Here is an 18614-nt window from a genome sequence, read left to right as displayed (position 1 = left end):
TTTGTTTAGAAATATATCACATTCTACCGTTTTGCGCAATAGTGTGTTTCCCTATGTACATTGTATATTGTATACGATGTGTGCTTTCGGCAAACAAGTGGGGAAAAAGTATGGCCTGATATTTACTGAGTTTCGTGCGCACTGCACAGAACCACAACGTATATAATTAAGATGATTGCAACAGCTTTAAATCAATTAAGAAGCTCTCCCCCATCCGACCTGGACTAAACACTGAATTGTGCCACACTACATATAATTAATTGTTCCACACCGCAGTACATGGTAACAATCCTTCTAGTATTTACTGACCTTTAGGGTGACCCTCTCTTGAACTCAGGTAATCCTTTCTTACTTTTGCACAATTTAAACCACTAGTGTGTGTGTGGGAGTTCAAGTGCAACCTTTGCCCAGAGGACTCTACAAGAGCTAAAAATACCTTACCTGATGCAGGCGGAGGTGCGACACTAGGTGAGGCGGGAGGTGCAAGAAGCAGTTTTTGCTGTTTGTGAACCTTAGACATAAGGCCGATACTCCCCCTAGTACCCCGCCACCCAGCATCCTTCAACGGCCGACTAGAGGCAGATGTATCCCAAATACAGCAAAGTACAGCCATTCACCGGCGACTGACTCCAGCATGATCCGAATCCTGTTGGTTGGAGGCGTGACCCAAGTTGCCCCACCACCACGTGACAGGTAGAGGGTAGTACCTGCCATGCCAAGTTGGGAATCTAGTGCGTGATGCTGTACCGCGCACGATCAGCTTCCCCGGGTAGTTCGGGGAAACCGATGTTTATATTTTAATCCAATATGGCCGCCAAAACATTATTGTCCGTTTTCTGTCTCCAATTGGTTGGTCTGTAAACATCGGCAATTCTGACATCAAAGTGTAATTGAACCTGTGTGAGTTCTGACTTCTTAGGTCATTTGGTTCCGCCAATTTGACTTCGGAGCCAAAGGCAGTCTCCAGTGCTCTAGCATGAAACTTCGAAGACAGCCGACAATAGATACCAATGTGAGTTATAAAGCATCAATGTAGTTAGTTTGGTACTTTTACTTGAACACGAGCGACAAATTCATTACTAGTAGACAATACTATTCGCTATTGGTTCAAGCGGAGTATACGGGGCGTATCTCGCGCCCATCTACCCTGTTGGTTAAGCTCAAAATCAACCTATATACCAGAACTGACGGGACCTCTTCCAGCGGGAGGACCCTATGCTGCATTACTGACGATGAACAAACCCAATTCTAAGATGGCCGCGTGGTGTGCGAGCCTAACGTTCACATCTTTCGAGCTAATGTTCTACTTGTCCTACTTGAGTTTCTAGTGGGCGAAGGAACGAAATGGAATCACAGACAAGTGGGCATCATCAACAGGTTCTGCAGGTGTGCGGGCACCATGCGCAGCGGGCTGCCTGTCACTCCAGAGCCAAGTACAGAGAAGGGCGCAGGCCAAAGGCGGTGCGGGTACGTACTTCTACTTGTTAGCAGAGACAGGATTGTGCATTCGATGCCACATACCACCCATACCATTCGTGACTTTTTTTTTACTAACAACTATTTACATTCTAGGAATTGTATGTGCTTGCTTAAACCGATCAAAGTGAATACACGAGTCCCAGAATGCGGAGAAAAAATAATCATTTCCATACGGGCTAGATCAATGGAGAGCATCTCAAAGTTCAAGGTTTGAGCAATCTTGGTTAACTACCTGGGGGGACAGGGTACAACGAGGGCGCACTCTCTCATCTCTAGTGGAATGTCTTAGATGCATGTGCAGCAATACTAGCGTTTTCTCTGATTTCCGGGTTTTCCTGATTTTAGGACTGCAGTGGCTTTCCGTTAACCCTTCGAGGAACCCTTTGCGCACGTGCAAACAAATCGGATGTTCATTGGTGAGCAGGGGCTATATATGGGATAAAGTATCTCATGCCTTACATTGTAAGGGTATCGAAAGTAACAGGAGTTTCATTTCTGCATAGAGCAGTGCTCTTACTACTCTGCTGCGCACTCCCCTGTGGGTTCTTGTATGGTTTCCCAGGGCTGCGCTAATGCCTCTGCAAGTACATGTAGAAATGAAGGTGGTCTGTGCGTTGCTCCTGGCTAAACTCAAAATTGCCATTCACTGGGTTAGCAAACGCCCACCCACTGCCAAAGCCTGGTTGAATAGTCTAATACACAGCGGCACAATAAGAGAAATGTAGGCCACCCTGCAACCCACGACTTTGAGGCCAAAGATATCTGGAAACCACTCAGGAACTACATGCAGACATTGGAGGCCACGGAGCAGGATGCTTGACTCCCTAGGTTTTGTAGGTGTGTTATTTAGGTCGCGCCTAGAGTCTGGAAGATCTGTGGTATGTACTTTGTGAGATCTGGAGATCCTCCCTAGGATTTGTCTGCTTCCGACTTTGCTAAGGGACTTTTTTTTTCTGTTCAACTGCCTCAATTTAACTGTCTTGATAAAAAACGACCAGTAGAGGTCCGTAACATACCAGAATTGCTTTCTGCTTGTTCAACTGTCTCTAATTAACTGTCTTGATTGAAAATGATCAGTAGAGGTCAGCAAAATACCAGCATTGCTTTCTACTTAGGGACTTTATTATTTTATTTTTCTGACAACTGCCTATATTTAACTTTCTTGATAGAAAACTATCAGCAGAGGTCAGTAAAATACCAGAATCACTTTAGCATTTCCTAGATTCCAGGCCATAGGAACTTGTATTCAACGAGCACCCGTAGACAATAATATTGTTTTCAAATCTTGTATTTTCAGTGATATGACCACGGAATTGGCTGATTTTATATTAAAAACAGAGCTTTGGACAATACAATTTCCCACTGATAGGCAGTATTTCTCTCCATGTGTTCCCATACCAGGCGTGTTCCGCAGTTTGGTGCTTACTTTCCCTCCATGTTAAAGAACAGTAGATGTATCAGCACCCAGGCTAATGTGCTGCATAGATAACTAGATATAAGGTCCCAAAGGGGAGACTGATTGCATTGCAAATGCCTGTTTTTCTGTAGACTTTGTGCCTATCACCCTGAGACTCCCTCAATTTGGCAAACACAACAAGATGATGGAGTGCTGAAACTTTTCAACCACTCACCCCCAGTCACAGATCTGGGTTTAATCCATCGTTCTTTTGCTCACTATGCCACCCTAGTTTGGACCCAGCCATATGCAAATTAGTCTTGACTCTGTTCCTCATAGAAACAATGCAGCCTGAACTGCCAGGCCAGGTCCTCCCTGGACCAGAAATAAGCATCCTGGGGCCAGTTTCGAGGTATTGTCCCTCATCAGCAGGCAAGCTTGAATTCAGTGGTACAGCGAGCAATGGACCCACGTCTGGGCATACCCCGTTGCCACTTAGGGCGAACATAGCAAACACAACAAGATGATGGACGGAGTGCTGAAACTTTTTAACCACTGGGTTTAATCAATCGTTCTTTTGATCAGTATGCCACCCCAGCTTGGACCCAGCCATATGCAAATCAGTCTTGACCCTGTTCCTCATGGGAACAATCCAGCCCAAACTGCCAGGCCAAGTCCTCCCCACATCAGCCAGAACGATGATGGATTCAACCCAGATCTGTGACTGGGGATAAGTGTTTATTCCTGAATTCAGCTGGTACCACCCCTATGTTACCTCTCAAAAAAGAAAAAATCTTAATCACTATGGAGCTTTAAGCAGGGCCACTGAAATTATTTGTCAGCAGAGGACTAAATTATGCGGCAGAGTTGACTAAATTATGCTGCCAGAAAAGGTCAATTACACAGCATAATGCAGTACCCTTTGTGATAAGTATTACTTCACTATTTTGTCCTTTTTACTTATAGTAACACTGTCAGGAGACATATTTCACCTCTTTAACACCCAAATACAGCAATAAGCAACTGAAAGATGACCATTCAACCTTTGTAATGAGCCTTCCACTGTTTTAGAACGTTGCCACATGTTTAGTAACTTTTTATCAGTTTGAGCTGGAATACGTTTTTTTGTAAAAGCCTGAAGATTTTGCGGCAGATGATGGATTAAGTAGCAAATGCGGTAAACCCATAATTATGCAGAAAATTCTGCCGCAGAATCTTATAATTCCAGTGGCCCTGGCTTTAGATGACTCAATCAATTAACGGCTGGTGAGAAGGCTTGTTTCTTTTTTAACTCTCTACACCAACACCCTGCCCTACGCTTTCAGACAGAGGCACCAGAAAGTTAGCATTCGCCATTCAGGAGCAGTAGTTTTTGTAAAACTTGATTCCGGGGTATGGCAGGGTGGAGACCAGCAGGATTGTATTCAAATGCAGAGTCTTGATCCTCTCAAACACTAGGGCATCAGAGTACTGGTCCAGGAGAAAGAGTAAAGGAGTGAGATTCTTGGATATTGTCAAAGGGATGGCCCAGAAGAGGGAGCACTGTGTGGGGGCTCATTTTTTCATTTACACATGGCCAGAGACAGCTTCCTCGCTTCCTCGGAGAGATACCACAAGGAAGGAGACAACATATATGTTTTTTTTTTTTAAGACCATCTATTAGTGCAGCAGGTACTACTGCCAGGTGTGTAAGTGGCTACTGCTGCTCAACTATGCTTTACCATGAAAAGTGGAGTGGAGGCCCATTTTCCTTGCTAGCTTAAGAGCCCAGGTCACCCTTGCAGCTTTTTAACACAAAGGGGCAGAGAGTATCATTGGTGCTGCAGGTACTGTGGCAGCAGGGCCCAGTGGTACGAAGAGACAACAAAATCCCAATTATAGCTGTTTTACCATCCTTCCTTGCTTGCATTTGGACCCATTACACTCTTGCTGTTCCAGTGCTGTTTTAGGCCCTGGAGCAGTGGCCCATCTAAGGGGAACATTGAAGCATAGTAGACACCTTCGTTTGCACTCAGAGATGGCAGAGAGGAGGCTGTGGCTAGATGAGAGTCTATGTTTTTAACACAGGGCAGAAGAGACTGCCCTCTTTGCAGTCTGTAGCTATCATTAGTGAAGCAGGGGCAGCAGCATTGGTGCACAGGGCTGTCTGAGGGACCCACTGCATCACATTTATGGCTTAAAAGGGGCATGAGAGCTTATTTCCCTTTCTAGCATTAAGACCGAGGGCACCCTTGCAGAAAAAATGGAGACAACGTGTTGGAGCTCATTTCTTTTCTGAAAGATACAGAGAGCCTGTTTCAAGATTGGAGTGATGTTCGGGCAAGGTGGAGAAGGAGTGAAAGAAGCAATGGAGATAGCCCGGTTCTCAGGGCTGCAGTTATTAGCATTAGTTCACCATGTGCAGTTGCACAGGTGTCCAGGAGTGCAATGGGCTCACAACACTCCAAATACATTATGGCGAGCAGTATTTTTGGGTATATACCTGTTTTTGTTCAATGCATTTGCTGTTTTATAAGTTCCATATTTATTGTGGTTTAGAGCTATACAAAAGTAACCCTGAAATGATCACATAAGCCATTCTCTCTGTACTCAGTCCAGCCCTGTCCCTCTCACTCCCTCAATCCATTCCATAAAGTTTTGAAGGGGGCCAGATTTCAAAACATTTCATTAGGGGGGCTCAGAGCAAAATAGTTTGAAGACCTCTGATATAGAGGAATGTGGCTAAAGGCTAAGTTCCCCTGTAGGGTCATGGACCACAGAGATGACTTGCAATATTATAATGTACAACAGGGGGTATTTTATTCCTTATAATACATGGTCCCACTATTACCTGCACCCACAAACTACTGAAATTCTTGGTTTGGTGCTTATTTACATATGAAAGAGCTAGGTTGTTTTTAAACTTGAAAAATACAATGACAATCTTTAGTGTAAATCTAAGCTCTCCAAAAAGCAGTTACATATTTGTTGCAAAAAGATATTGGATTCAGTTAATTACAAGCTAGATTTAAAACCAACGTTGTAGCTCGGAATGTGTAGAAACATGCAGAGATATACTATATTAACCTAAAGTTTGGAAAAAAATAAACATGTTGCCATAAAGGCCTCCTTTCTGCTTGTCACTGTTCAGCTAGAAAAAAAAACTGAGCAGAAGGAAAAATTTGTTTAATATGCAGCCTTTATTGTGCTCTGTGACATGCCTTTCCCCTCAACTGCTGACTCTGGCAGCAGGCATTGTGACATCAGAACTCTACTGTAATAAGCTATTACAGTTGTGTGGCTATATAATTAATTGTTTTATTAAAGGCGAATAGGTACGTCACAAGTCACCTTTAATAAAGAAACTAGGGAAAACCTTTTATGCAGGGATTATATGTAATGTTATATATCCATCCATCCATCTCAGTGGTGGTCGCTACTGGGTAGTTATAGTTAAGTCAGCGTTTCCATAGGAAGAACAGTTTTTCAGTTTGCTGATAACTTTGGGGCTGCTTAATAAATCTTCACAAAACTTGCAGGTGCTGGGCCCAGCTGCATGCCAGCCCTGTGGCCTACTCCCTTTGTGCATTGACATAGTCCTTGCGTACTGGCAGTTGACCGCCCATGGCAGGTTGAGTTCCAGGCTCTGCTGTCAACCCCCACTGTGTTTCTCCAAAGGCTGTGCAGAAGACTTTGTCAGCCCTGTGGTGAATTGGGCACAGGTCCTGTCCACAGGCTGAGACCAATTCCGCAGCCAGTTGTGGGCAGGGCTTGGTTGATGCACACAGCTACCGGCCATGCATAGCAGGTTGGTCACCCACTAACCAGGCTCTGTGGCAAAATGCCACTAGGCATAGAAGCGAGATTTTAAATTAATAAGCCCATCATGAGAAAATTAGTCACTGGAAAAAAACTCAGTAAACAAACATATTTGTGGTTATCAGTTTCTGCTTATCAACTCTTACAACACACGCCATAATTCAAGCATTCCGCTGATAGTTTTTTGTTTTTGAAACAAATCCGGTTATTAGTTCAGGTTGGTGGAAGTTCCACTTGGGCAACAACCACAATCCTTGTCAGGGCGAACCACAAAAGTCACTAAATTACCCTGAGCTTAACCCTCTGGTAGATGGCACAAAGCAGTTAAGCTTAACTTGGAGGCAAAGTGTAACTTTAGGTATTCAAACAAAGGGATCCACCCTTATGGAGTTGAAAGGTAGTGTTCCTCCAGATTTGGTTTGTCTCCTACGATGGTGGAAAGCACACAGCTTTGTTAAAATACCCCTCACCCACCAAAAGGATCCTTGGTGGCATGCTTCATCATCGGGGTCTTCCCGTCCTGCTGCGGGCGTGCTGCGACTAACGACTACGTGGGAGCACTGATTTTATAACAATACTATGTGTGGTGTAGGAGTGTGAGTGGAAGGGTCAGGAAAATGGGAAAGTGGTGTATAATAAAAAAATATCTGGCTCTGGAAAGACAAAAAAAATGTAATGTTACTTTGAGCTGGTATCGTTAAAAGTGAGCAATGAGACCGAAATACTAAGCTTAAATTGGCAGTGCTTCCTGTGTTGACATGTTTTGAAGCCCTCCCCTGGCTTCTCATCAGGACCTATAGCGATCCCTTCTACATTCAAAGATGCAAGAATAAAATGTGTATATGTACAAGGTTAATACTATGTGGTGCATATAACATTCTACATGCACTGTATACTATACCCCAGTAGGTATTTAGGCTGGTAGGCCCCTGGAAGAACAAAAAACATAATTACAAAATTGCACGACACATACACCTTGCACCAATAGTGGTGGTGACCTGTAAGAAAAAGTGATATATTTTTTGCACTATATATTTTTCTTCATTACGTTTTGTAAAAGGTGCTGTATTGTGCCTGCGAAATGAGACAGTACAAGACATTAACAAACAAAAAACATAAACCACACACTCTATAGTAAGGGACCGCATAGTTTGTGTGTCCGCTTTTGTATGATTCCATAAGTCACTGTTATTATATATCCAAAATTCACTTTCAGGTGCAGTATATACAGAAAGCCTGATTCATAGTTGTTTTACGTACTTTTCATAAGCCCAGTAAATGCCTCATGAGCCTTCAAAACGAGAGGGAAGGAGCACCTATAGTCACACTTTAAAATAGAAAAACGGAAAAATCGCTGTTGGTAAGGAACGCTAACATCTTGTCACAGCAGCGTATCTCTGCGATATCAAGGTTGCCTCCTCGCCTGGCTACTGTGCGTATAGGGAGTGGGGCGTATGAGCTGATTTCAGGAGTACTTTTAAACCTCACTAAATATGAGACTTCTAAAACAGCAAAAGCATCAAACAAAAACATGTATTATCCCAAACATACTTTCCCCCATAATTGGGGTGTTGTGAGCCCCTCCCACTTTTGGACCCCAATGCAACTACACCTGCTGCAATTCTCATAACTGCAGTCCTGAGTAGCAGGCTATCTCCTTTGCATCTTTTACCTCTTCCCCACCTTGGCGGATCATAACCTCAGCCTTAATGCTAGAAAGAAAAATATTCTGTCATGCCCCTTTTTTAAAGGTGAACTGTCATCATTGTGATGCAGTGGGCCCCTCAAACCCCTGAGCCCCAGTCCTGCTTCATCTGCTTCCCTAATGATAACCAGCAGTGGTCACTTACACACGTGGCAGCAGTACCAGCTTCACTAATGAATGGCCTTTTTAAAAAGAAATTAAAAAAGAGACCACTTATATTGTCCCCTTCTTTCGGGTATCTCTCTGAAGAAGCTATCTCTGGCGATTTGTAAACATAAAAAAGAGTCAGCATACAGTGCTCCATATTCTGGGCCATCTCTTTGACAATATCAATGAATCTCAATCCTTTCCTCTGTCTCCTAGACTATTACTGTGAGGCTCCAGTAGTCAAGAGGATTACGGCTCTGCATCTGAATGCAAGCCTGCTGGCCTTCTACCTGCCACCCCATGGGCTCAGCTTTCACTCAAAAACTGCTCCAGAATGGTTAATATTGACTTTGAGGTGCCTCTGCCTGAAAGTGAAGGGTGTGGTGGTAGTGCAGAAAGTTGAAAAAGAAACCAGCCATTAATTGATTGAGTCACTTAAAGCCAGGGCCACTGGAATTGTGAGTTTCTGCAGCAGTATCATTTTTGCACATAATTATGAGTTTACCGCATTTGCTACATAATCCATAATCTGCAGATTCCAACAAAAAAAACTTGATTTTATTTTACACGGAACAAAAGTTACTTAAAATGAGGCAAAGTGTTCGGAGCAGTGGAAGGCCCTTTGCAAAGATTGACTGGCAATCTTGTAGTTGCTTACGGCTGTATTTGGGCGAGATGAAATATTTCCCTTAACAGCGTTACCATGAGTTAAAATAACAAAATAATGTAGTAATGCTAACCACAAAATGTGCCGCATAACTAACCTTTTTTTTGTTGCATTATTTAGTCAACCAGGCAGCATAATGTGGTCCTCTCCTACTGAATTATTCCAGCAGCTCTGCTTAAAGCTTCATGGCTGCAAAGATTAATTCTTTTTGAGAAGTAATGTAGGGGTGTTAGCTGAGATTTGGAATTGTGGAGGCACTTACAAAAATGTCTGCATTAGATACAGTTTCATTACTTATTACTAAAAAGTATATTATGTAAGAACTTGTTTTACCTCATTCACTGCATCATTTTGCTGCAGCAGCAGCCTAGTTTAGACTATTTAAATACTATTTTAAAATATTGACTTACATATTCAGAGTGCTTTCTGCTACAGGCTGGGACCTCATAGCACTATAAACAGGGCCACTGGAATTATGTGGCAGGAGAAGGCCAAATTATGCAACAAGCAGAGGCGAATAATGCTGCATAATCTTGCCTATTTTGTGATAGCATTATTGCATTATTTTGCCATTTCTCAACTTGTTAACAGTGTCCTGGCATATATTTCCCCTCATTAGTACCACTTTAACACTCACATATAGCAATAAGCAACAGAAAGGTGACCAGTCAACCTTTAGAAAGGGCTTTCCACTGCAAGGTAACGTGTTGCTGCTGCCGTTTGAGCTCGAAATGAGTTTTTTTTTTTTTAAATCTGCACATCATGCAGCAGATGGTGGATTATGTGGCAAATGCAGGAAATACATAACTATGCTCAAAATGCTAACTCACATACACACACACATCTGCAGTGATGGTAGTTGCAAACTGAGGTTTCATAACCTAAAAGAGTGCATTTATCACAAGTTAGTTTAACTTGCATTTATTTTTCTATTTTTGCATTATTTTATACACACTTAAAAGACTGTGATAACATAAAACACTTGGCTTTTTTTTATTTTTTAGAAACTTCTTTGATCCTGCCAGCACACTCACTGACCCCCCCAACCCCATCGCGCTCTGTTAACAGTTGTCACTTTCACTTCAAGGCCTGGGTGTAAATGAAGACGGCCTGGAAATGCAGCAAATAAAAATCGCTGCACTTCCAGGCCATCTTCATTTACATGTACTTTCAGAGGCATTAGCGCCCTCCTGGGAACCCATCCACGGCCCCCCAGGGGGGCGCGCCCCACAGTTTGAAGAACTCTGGTCTAGATCCTCACTTCCTGTTGCTTTTAAAGAAGCTTTAAAAGAACTTGAATTAAGAACTTGAGCAAAGATTAGTGCGTAAACTACTCTTGGGGCCTAATCGCCAAATGGGTGAACGTCACTTCCTGGTACACATGGAGCGTGACCGTTCAGATCCTCACTTCCTGTTGCTTCTAAGGAGACTTGGAAAAAGACTGATGGTTAAATGACTCATGGAGCATGTTCGCCCAATGGGTGAACGTCACTTTCTTTTTATTACGGTACGGCTTATGGGAACTGGTATGTGAGTAAAAAAACAGTGCCCTTATTAAGTGTAACTTTATGCAGCACACAAACAGTAATAAAGTGAAAAACAACAAAACAGGGGGCTCGGTACCTAAGAATGCCTTTTTAGGTCTCCCCTACGCAGCGCGCATGCGCTACATAGGAGAAAGACCTTTAGCCATCGATGCGCCTTTTCAGCCAAAAACTTGCACACGTTGCATTGCTTTTAATGGCAACGCGTGCACGTCTGGCGATTCACTTGCGGGAGCGAGCTTTGACACCATATGTTTGTAATTAACTTGCAAACATGTGGTGCCCCTGCTCGTTCCCGGAAGGGAAACAGGCGCAGGCCCCCTCCTGTCTCCCCTCCCCTGCTGCCTCCTTTCAGCGTGAGGCACGCGCGCTTGTATTTTAAAGTGACCTGCATTGTGATTACAGATTAGTTGTTGCTAATTAGTTCAGTGGTAAAGATGCCAAATTAGGTAAGGGTGTTTTGTTGCCATATGCATATATTTAGACTTTTGTGGGCTTTAGCATGGGGAGAGGTTTGAGGGAACTGAAATGATCCTTTGCCCTGATATTGAGTGATGAGCCATTGTTGATCAAGGCTTTTCTTAAGATGAAGACGTCTGAGGTTCTTACTTTGCTTCATGTTGTAACCGGCCTACACTGCTCTTTTGTCTTCTTGATTGTCAAATATTTCTTCGTTTGGAAGATTGGGTGTTGAAGGGCTGACATTGTTTGCGGCTTTCCCGATGGAAATTTGGTGGTGCGCGATGAATGGCAGACTTTCGCAAATTGGTTGTTTGCCACATGCTGAACGTTTCTTCCCTTTGCAAGTCACCTTCATTCATGTGACAAAAGCGCCACCTTAGTTCTGAAGATCTCTGGCGTGAGGTGGATGGAGTGGGCTTTGGGGCGTGTCGCAGTTTTACAGATTTGTTTTATGGGTTCTGCCTTCATCAGTTCATTCAGGGCAGCTTCCACACTTGATGCGCTTGAACTGAAAAGTTCTAGAGACCGGCCCAGTGTTAGTAAATCGGTCAGAGATTTGTCCATATGTTCGCAAAATCTGTCTTTGCAGCTTTGCCGATGCACACCCTTGATAAACTGCACCCAGACCGCTTCAATCTGATCAGGAAGAGCTCAAGTGCTCACAAAATATTTCAGGCCTGCATTGATGGAGTCATCTGAGGCCTTTGTAGCTTGGCGTGGGAGCAATGTTTTATCATCCGGCTTGGCGAGTGTGGCAAAACGTTTGTTTAGGCCAGTGACGGGCAATTTGCTGCGTAGTGTAAGTGAAGGGTGGCCTGGCTTTGACAAGTGTGCCTTGAGAGTTTGAAGACCAGTTTCCTGCCGGCGACAGAAGCACGGACCTCGTCTGGTCTTCGACGACATGAGCGGTAGTAAGACCTACTTCCAGCGCCTCCACCCAGAGTTTCCATCTGTGTGCTTCAGAGGATGGAATCCCCGAGATTTTAAATGGGGTGATGGCTGCGACAGACATTGTCACCGTCTCCCCACTCCTAGTCGTAGGCTGTCAGACTTTACAGGAACTCCGTCTACAGAAATAATGGTATTGAGGATGGCCTATAACATAGTGGCTGGGAAAAGCATGTGTTTGGGCGGTTATCATGACACACAGCCTTGAATGGGGAAACAGCCATCACAACGCGGTTATATCCTGCTGTGACCTGACCTCCAGCGTCACTCTCCCCTCATGGGGCTGTAACCAGAGTATATTCTGACATCCTGTGTTGCAGAGCACATGGGGGCACTGCAGGGCTTTAGGTGGCCCGGGTCCTTCTGGGTCTCTGACTCATTAGCAGTTTAAAACAGACATTGAAAGGGGTCCCTTTTGGGCCCTATATTCATCCCCTTATCTCTGCTGGCAAGTAACACTGATCGATGTCTGAAAAATGAATGTAAAAAACATTAAATCAATCCTTGTACCCGATTTAGCTCCTACATACGTTTTACTTTATTTTGCTTTCCCTCGGTGTGTTTGCTACTTCCATTATGTTTTTTTTAACCTTTTTTCGTGTAGCATATTATTCTTCTGGAGTCACAATCCAGAGGTATGGGGCAGAGTCCGACGCCTGTGTGAGTTTCTCACATAGGTCAAAAAGGTGTGAATATACATCCACACAATCTTTGGCCCCTCTGCAGAGCACACAGAGCAATGGTAACCTATTCCAGTTGCATTTGTGATTCTGTTCAGATGTGTGTGAAGGACGTACACAGTTGTCAAAATATTGACAAGGCGAAAGTAAAAGACCAGCATTGGCACGGCCAACAGTTTTCGCATATGCAAGATCTACTGGCTTTCTCAATATTTTTATTCCACACATTGTACTGCAGAGCGAGCTGCTGTGCAACATGGTTAAAAGTAAAAAAATAAGTACAAAAAAAGGCGCTATGATGCGGCCACCATTGACCGCAACACATCGCCTTTTTTCCTTTCCAACAAGGGGGTGGAGGGCATCAAACAGTGGACCATAGGACGAGGCGGGAGAGTGGGTGGGATGACCATACAGTGCCATCCCATGTCAAGCAAAGACAAGCATTGGCATAGCCGATAGGTCTCGCCTTTGGGACCTTATAAGTATTTAGTTATGCAGCACAATATCCCTCGTGCAACAACATCAACTGTTGCATGGCTAAACACTTATAAGGTCCCAAAAGCGAGACCTATTGACTATGCCAATGCTTGTTTAGCCTGACAAAGGTGTCTGGGTCCATCCCGAGGATTGTGTGCGCTTGCGTGGGTTCTCGGAGGGGGAGGCAAAGGCCGACCCTGGAGGTTTTGGGGCCAAAGCAGTGGTCGAAGTGGGGGAAAAAAGGTAGGGGAACTGTGGGCGGAGAATCAGAGGGCGGGAATAACCAGTGAATTGGGTCAGTGGGCGGAGTCAGAGGTGTGGCAGAAAGAGCAAAATATCCCAATTGTTTGTATTTGTTTCCCATTTCACTAACCAGTTATATCTTATTACATTACTGAATTTAACCAATGGATACACATGTTTATTTAAGGTTTAATATGAGTCATTGCCATTAAAATACATTCACAAAGTGGGATATGTTTCCAATCACAGAATGTCCCAAATATCCTTAAAAGTGGAATCGCAAGCCATTTGTCTCACAGCCATGGAGTTTTTGTCATCGGCACTTCCCCTACATTTTTCCACAAGAGCAGTTCAAATGTAAATGGCAAGTGTGCAAATGATTTACACATAATTAGTACTCTGCCATATTTGCCAAATAATACATCATCTGCTGCATAATCTGACGATTTTAAGTAGTAAATTGTTTATAGCTGATACGGATCAAAAGTTCCTAAAAAATGTGACTTGTGCTGCTGTAAGGTGTAAGAGTCACATGACAACCATACTAGTAGGCAGAATAGTTTAATAGTGATTGGTCTGGAGAAACACAAACTCGGAATTTAAAACATAATACCTGGTTGGTGGTTCTCTTTAATAATCAGAATTGATTTCTACCCAAATGAACCCTTTTTCTGCATTATTAGGATAATCAAAGACTGGGGAAAAAACCAGAACGCACTAATTTATACCTTGCAGTTTGCATGCAGCTCTTACATGACAGTTAAGAGCTCACTGTTCTATGTTAGCCTTTTAACTGCATGGTACATGTTCTAAGCAGCAGGCACATTAACCCTCTGCACTTCCTTTCCATGAGTCAAAACGTCTATTAGACAAAACACCATCTCTCTCTAAGAACATTAATCACTGGAGTTATCATGACATTTTTATTGCTGCCGAAAATTGTTGGAGGCCAGGAAGGAGGCAGGAAGTGCTTTTAAAACCATATTATACTTGCAAACGAAACGTCCCCACCTGAAGTCAGCGCCAGCCGCGGTCCTTGCAGGTAACATCGGTGGGGCCGGGTAAGGGGTGATTTCGAGGGACGATGCATAGGGAAAATGAATTGTTTATTTAATTTCCCCTCTGCATCGTCCCTCAAAATCCCCCCTTACCCGGCCCCTCTGCCCCACCGCTGTTAGCTGCACGGATTGCAGCTGGTCAGCGGCGGGTGCGGTCGCACTGCCCGAGAGCTACCCTGCTCAAGGGTCTTGTGACCTCAGTGACAGAGTCACTGTCACTCTATGGTGTGCTGCTTCATAGGCCTGCCTGCAAGACTGGAGGTGAACTTCAGAATGAATTGTGGCGGACAGGCCTTCAAGGTTAACCCACATTTGCCACTGCTAGGGTCCACCTGCTGGTGCTAAGACACCAGGACTACTAAGGTCTTGCGGGCCTTCTAAGGTCTAGCATAGGAATGTTCCCCCTCAGGGGGAGTGGTCTGGGGGACTGGTCTTGAAGGCTGGACCTCGTTCCCCAGTTCCAAATTCAGCGGCTCTGACCATAGTGCCACATCCTCTCCCCCACTGAAAACCATACTGCCCCACTGAGAGAAACTTGCACTGCACTGACCCGCTATAAACACCTGGATGTGACTCGATTCAAATTACGCACTAGACAAGAGCAATATGCTGCCTAAAACAAAATTAAGCGGTACAAAAAGGGGTGGTGATGGACGGAGCATCAGAACCAATCAAACACTCACACCCAGTCAACAGATCTGGGTTTGATCCATCACCGTTCTTTAGCCCACTCTGCCACCCCAGTTCAGACATGGCCATATGCAAATCAGTCTGACCCTGTGCCTCATGGGAACAGTCCAGCCCGAACTGCCAAGCCATGCCTTCCCTGGACCGGAAACAAGCTTCCTAGGACCGGTTTCTGGCATTTCAGCCGTCTTCAGCCAGGCTTGCTTGAATCCAGAGGCAAAGTGAGCAAGGGACTCACGTCTGAGCATACCCTGCCAACTTATGGCGAACAAAGCGGTACAAAAAGGGGTGGTGATGGACGGAGCATCAGAACCAATCAAACACTCACACCCAGTCAACAGATCTGGGTTTGATCCATCACCGTTCTTTAGCCCACTCTGCCACCCCAGTTCAGACATGGCCATATGCAAATCAGTCTGACCCTGTGCCTCATTGGAACAGTCCAGCCCGAACTGCCAAGCCATGCCTTCCCTGGACCGGAAACAAGCTTCCTAGGACCGGTTTCTGGCATTTCAGCCGTCTTCAGCCAGGCTTGCTTGAATCCAGAGGCAAAGTGAGCAAGGGACTCACGTCTGAGCATACCCTGCCAACTTATGGCGAACAAAGCGGTACAAAAAGGGGTGGTGATGGACGGAGCATCAGAACCAATCAAACACTCACACCCAGTCAACAGATCTGGGTTTGATCCATCACCGTTCTTTAGCCCACTCTGCCACCCCAGTTCAGACATGGCCATATGCAAATCAGTCTGACCCTGTGCCTCATGGGAACAGTCCAGCCCGAACTGCCAAGCCATGCCTTCCCTGAAAAAGCAACACTCATAGGGAATGCAAGATTAAGTAAAGCATGTGAAATGTACGCAGGAACAACATGGTTACCTTTTTCTTTTTACACTCATTATTCAGAAATTAGTGAGTGTTTTTGCCTGAAAAGTTAAGGCCATGACTACAGGGCCCAGAAGGGACCCGCTTCAATGCCCGTTGCTTATATCCATACAAAACATAAGCAGTATGGTTTAAAAAGACCACATTTGTAAATACAGAGCCGCGGTATGCATTTTGTTTTCCAATTTACCCATCAAGCAGGTGTTTCAGTACCTTAAGGAATAGTGCACTTTCCCACCCAGGGAAAACAATGTTGTTAGAACAGTGACGAGAAAACAAAAGTAGCGCTTCACTGGTAAACACTGTAAAATGGCGCAAATGTGTTTAGGTGTGAATAAATTAATCTGGCCACCTTGCAACCATTCTGTCTTGCTTTTAGTTAGTTATTTTTAATGTTTTATTTCTCTGCACCTCGAGGCTGCACTTAAAAATTGAAAAGTGTCAGAAAAGACGAGGTTTCAAGCAAAAGTGTTTTTCTTTTTTAGATCCATTTCATAAGGGAGCAAATAAACGAAAGGAGGAAAGAGGAGGTAATACCTGTTACTTGAAGTCTCTGTTTCACTAAATGAGGAGGAGCGAGAGGGGGAACAAAGAGGTGGGTGGGTAGAGAACTGGACACTGTCCTTGTTTTCTCTCGGCATGAAGGAAAAGACAGCGACTTTTTCCTTTTCTGCCTGTTCCGCCCTTCCCCAAAAGCCGAGCCTCAGCTATCGGCCTTGGGAATTTCTGCCTTCAGGGAGGCATGTTTAAAATAAGAAAGTAGGGGAACGGACTCTATGAAATTTAAGAAGTAGGGGCACGCCGTGCCCTGCCGATCCCGCCCACTTCGACCCAGGCGCGCAACACCCATTGGGCTCAATGGGCTTCAGCACCCCCGTCTAATTGCTGCCGCACCCGAGTACTTCACAGGTCTTTAAAAAACCATTTACTCGTTAATTAGGCTTTTGTTGTGTTTTCACCCCTTCTTACAGCCACTCTGCCTGTGGCTGGAAGGCTTAGCGCCCCCCCCCCCCCTCCAAATCTTTTTGAGCCACCCCCCCGAAACCCCGAAATCTGGCTCTAGTTGCCCGCCTGCCTCGACCACTGGGCCAAAGTCCCAGCAGGTTCTCCCCTCAGCCTCCATGAGGCCGATGGGAGGAGGGGTGGCCTTGTAAGGCCTATAATTTTATATGAGGACTAAGGAAAAGCCTCTGCAGACAACTCGCCCTTATTCTTAAATGGGCACTCTTTGGGGGTGGAGGGGGGGGGAGGGGTGGGATGGCAGCCTGGACAGTGTCTGCACTTATGTGGGAGTCGCTCCTCCTAAAATAACCTACCCCGGAGGGTGTTCTGGCTCCAGGCTGACTGGGCCACCCAGCTCGTTACCACCGCGAACAGAAGCGCTCAGCAATACAGGAAAACTGGCATGCACGCCACAGTAGAACGAAAACAAGCACCTGAAATTGACATGTGAGAGGTGCGTGCCCTCTAGCGGTTGATGGACTCCTGAAGACCTCAGGGTGAGGGAAATAAATTGGTGAGCAGCCGCAAAGGAGCATAGAGGCTTTCCCGTAGCCGCTTATGGGCTCGAGGCCTACACGCTTCACTACAACGACAAAATCAAGCGGAATAGCATGAAATAATAAAACTGCAATAAACCTGAAAGGGGACTGGAGTCTCAGCATTTAACAGACACGGGCTGTGAACAGCGAAGAAAGAGGACAATAGAAGAGGGACTAAACCTTTTACAGATACTCTCAACACCTGATTGGTTTTGGACTTGTTTCTTTGCAACTTCATTTTCTCTGGGGTTATGGGACATGACGTTTCTGTTGATATGTTAATACGGCAGCTGTATTAATAAACACAAAGTATAGCATAATCCTCGCCTCCTGGTCCTGCCATAGAATCCCTTCTCTACATGCTTGAAGGAGCAGGGTGACTAATTCCCATTTATATTGATGCTGTGATTAGGTCTGGGTGGTTAAATTCCAATCCCCAGAAATAAAAGTTTACACAGGATCTGCAATATTTATCTCACCATGCTGTTTCATTCCGAAAGATTGTGCCAGGTAAAATCTGCTGAAAATTATAGGGAAAAAGCTTGGTAAAAATGTAAAACTGAGGACTTCAGTTCAATAAATAGCTGAATCAATAAGTTATGCCTCAGTTTAACGGCCAAACTCGAAGCATGATGTATTTACTGCACTGGGTAAATACCTCTCTCTATGGTATTGGTATTTACTGGGTGTGTTAAATACCACCTAATCGGGGCCTAAGTGTCTTACTCTCTCCCCAGAGCTGTCTTTTTTCTGTAAGATTGCTGGAGTCATCATTAACACTTTTGTGTTGAAATTGGGTGCCTGAAGCATAATTCCAATCTATACAAGTACATACCTACCTATCACCCCAGCTTCTTCACAAGTGACAAGGGAAGCATTTCTCCAATCAATGGCATAT

The 18614-nt window shown here is 44.6% G+C and overlaps 2 protein-coding genes across 5 annotated transcripts in view; one reads left to right on the top strand and one right to left on the bottom strand.

Annotated features, from left to right (window-relative positions):
- The window catches only part of PEX1 (peroxisomal biogenesis factor 1), an 831513-nt gene extending 830719 nt beyond the window's left edge, over positions 1-794 (bottom strand). Inside the window, exon 1 of one of the 2 annotated variants that reach the window (XM_085631051.1) lies at positions 442-794. In XM_085631051.1, coding sequence (XP_085487177.1) covers positions 442-558 — 117 coding nt within the window. In that variant the 5' untranslated portion in view covers positions 559-794. The remainder of the gene's footprint in view (positions 1-441) is intronic. The other variant, XM_085631052.1, reaches the window with a different exon arrangement.
- A 412-nt stretch (positions 795-1206) lies between these two features.
- Positions 1207-18614, top strand: part of RBM48 (RNA binding motif protein 48) — a 125793-nt gene continuing 108385 nt past the window's right edge. For 2 of the 3 annotated variants that reach the window (XR_014970048.1, XM_085631053.1), the window contains exon 1: positions 1207-1467. Coding sequence is in view for 2 of the 3 variants with exons in the window: in XM_085631053.1 (XP_085487179.1) it covers positions 1345-1467 (123 nt within the window). In the remaining variant the exon portion in view is untranslated. Of the gene's footprint in view, positions 1468-1577; positions 1688-18614 lie in introns of those variants that run through there. The other variant, XM_085631054.1, reaches the window with a different exon arrangement.

Source organism: Triturus cristatus, chromosome 10, assembly GCF_964204655.1.
Source record: "Triturus cristatus chromosome 10, aTriCri1.1, whole genome shotgun sequence".
NCBI classification, from domain to species: Eukaryota; Metazoa; Chordata; class Amphibia; order Caudata; family Salamandridae; genus Triturus; species Triturus cristatus.
Note: the sequence above shows the minus strand (reverse complement) of the source record. Positions and strands in the feature narration are given on the sequence as shown.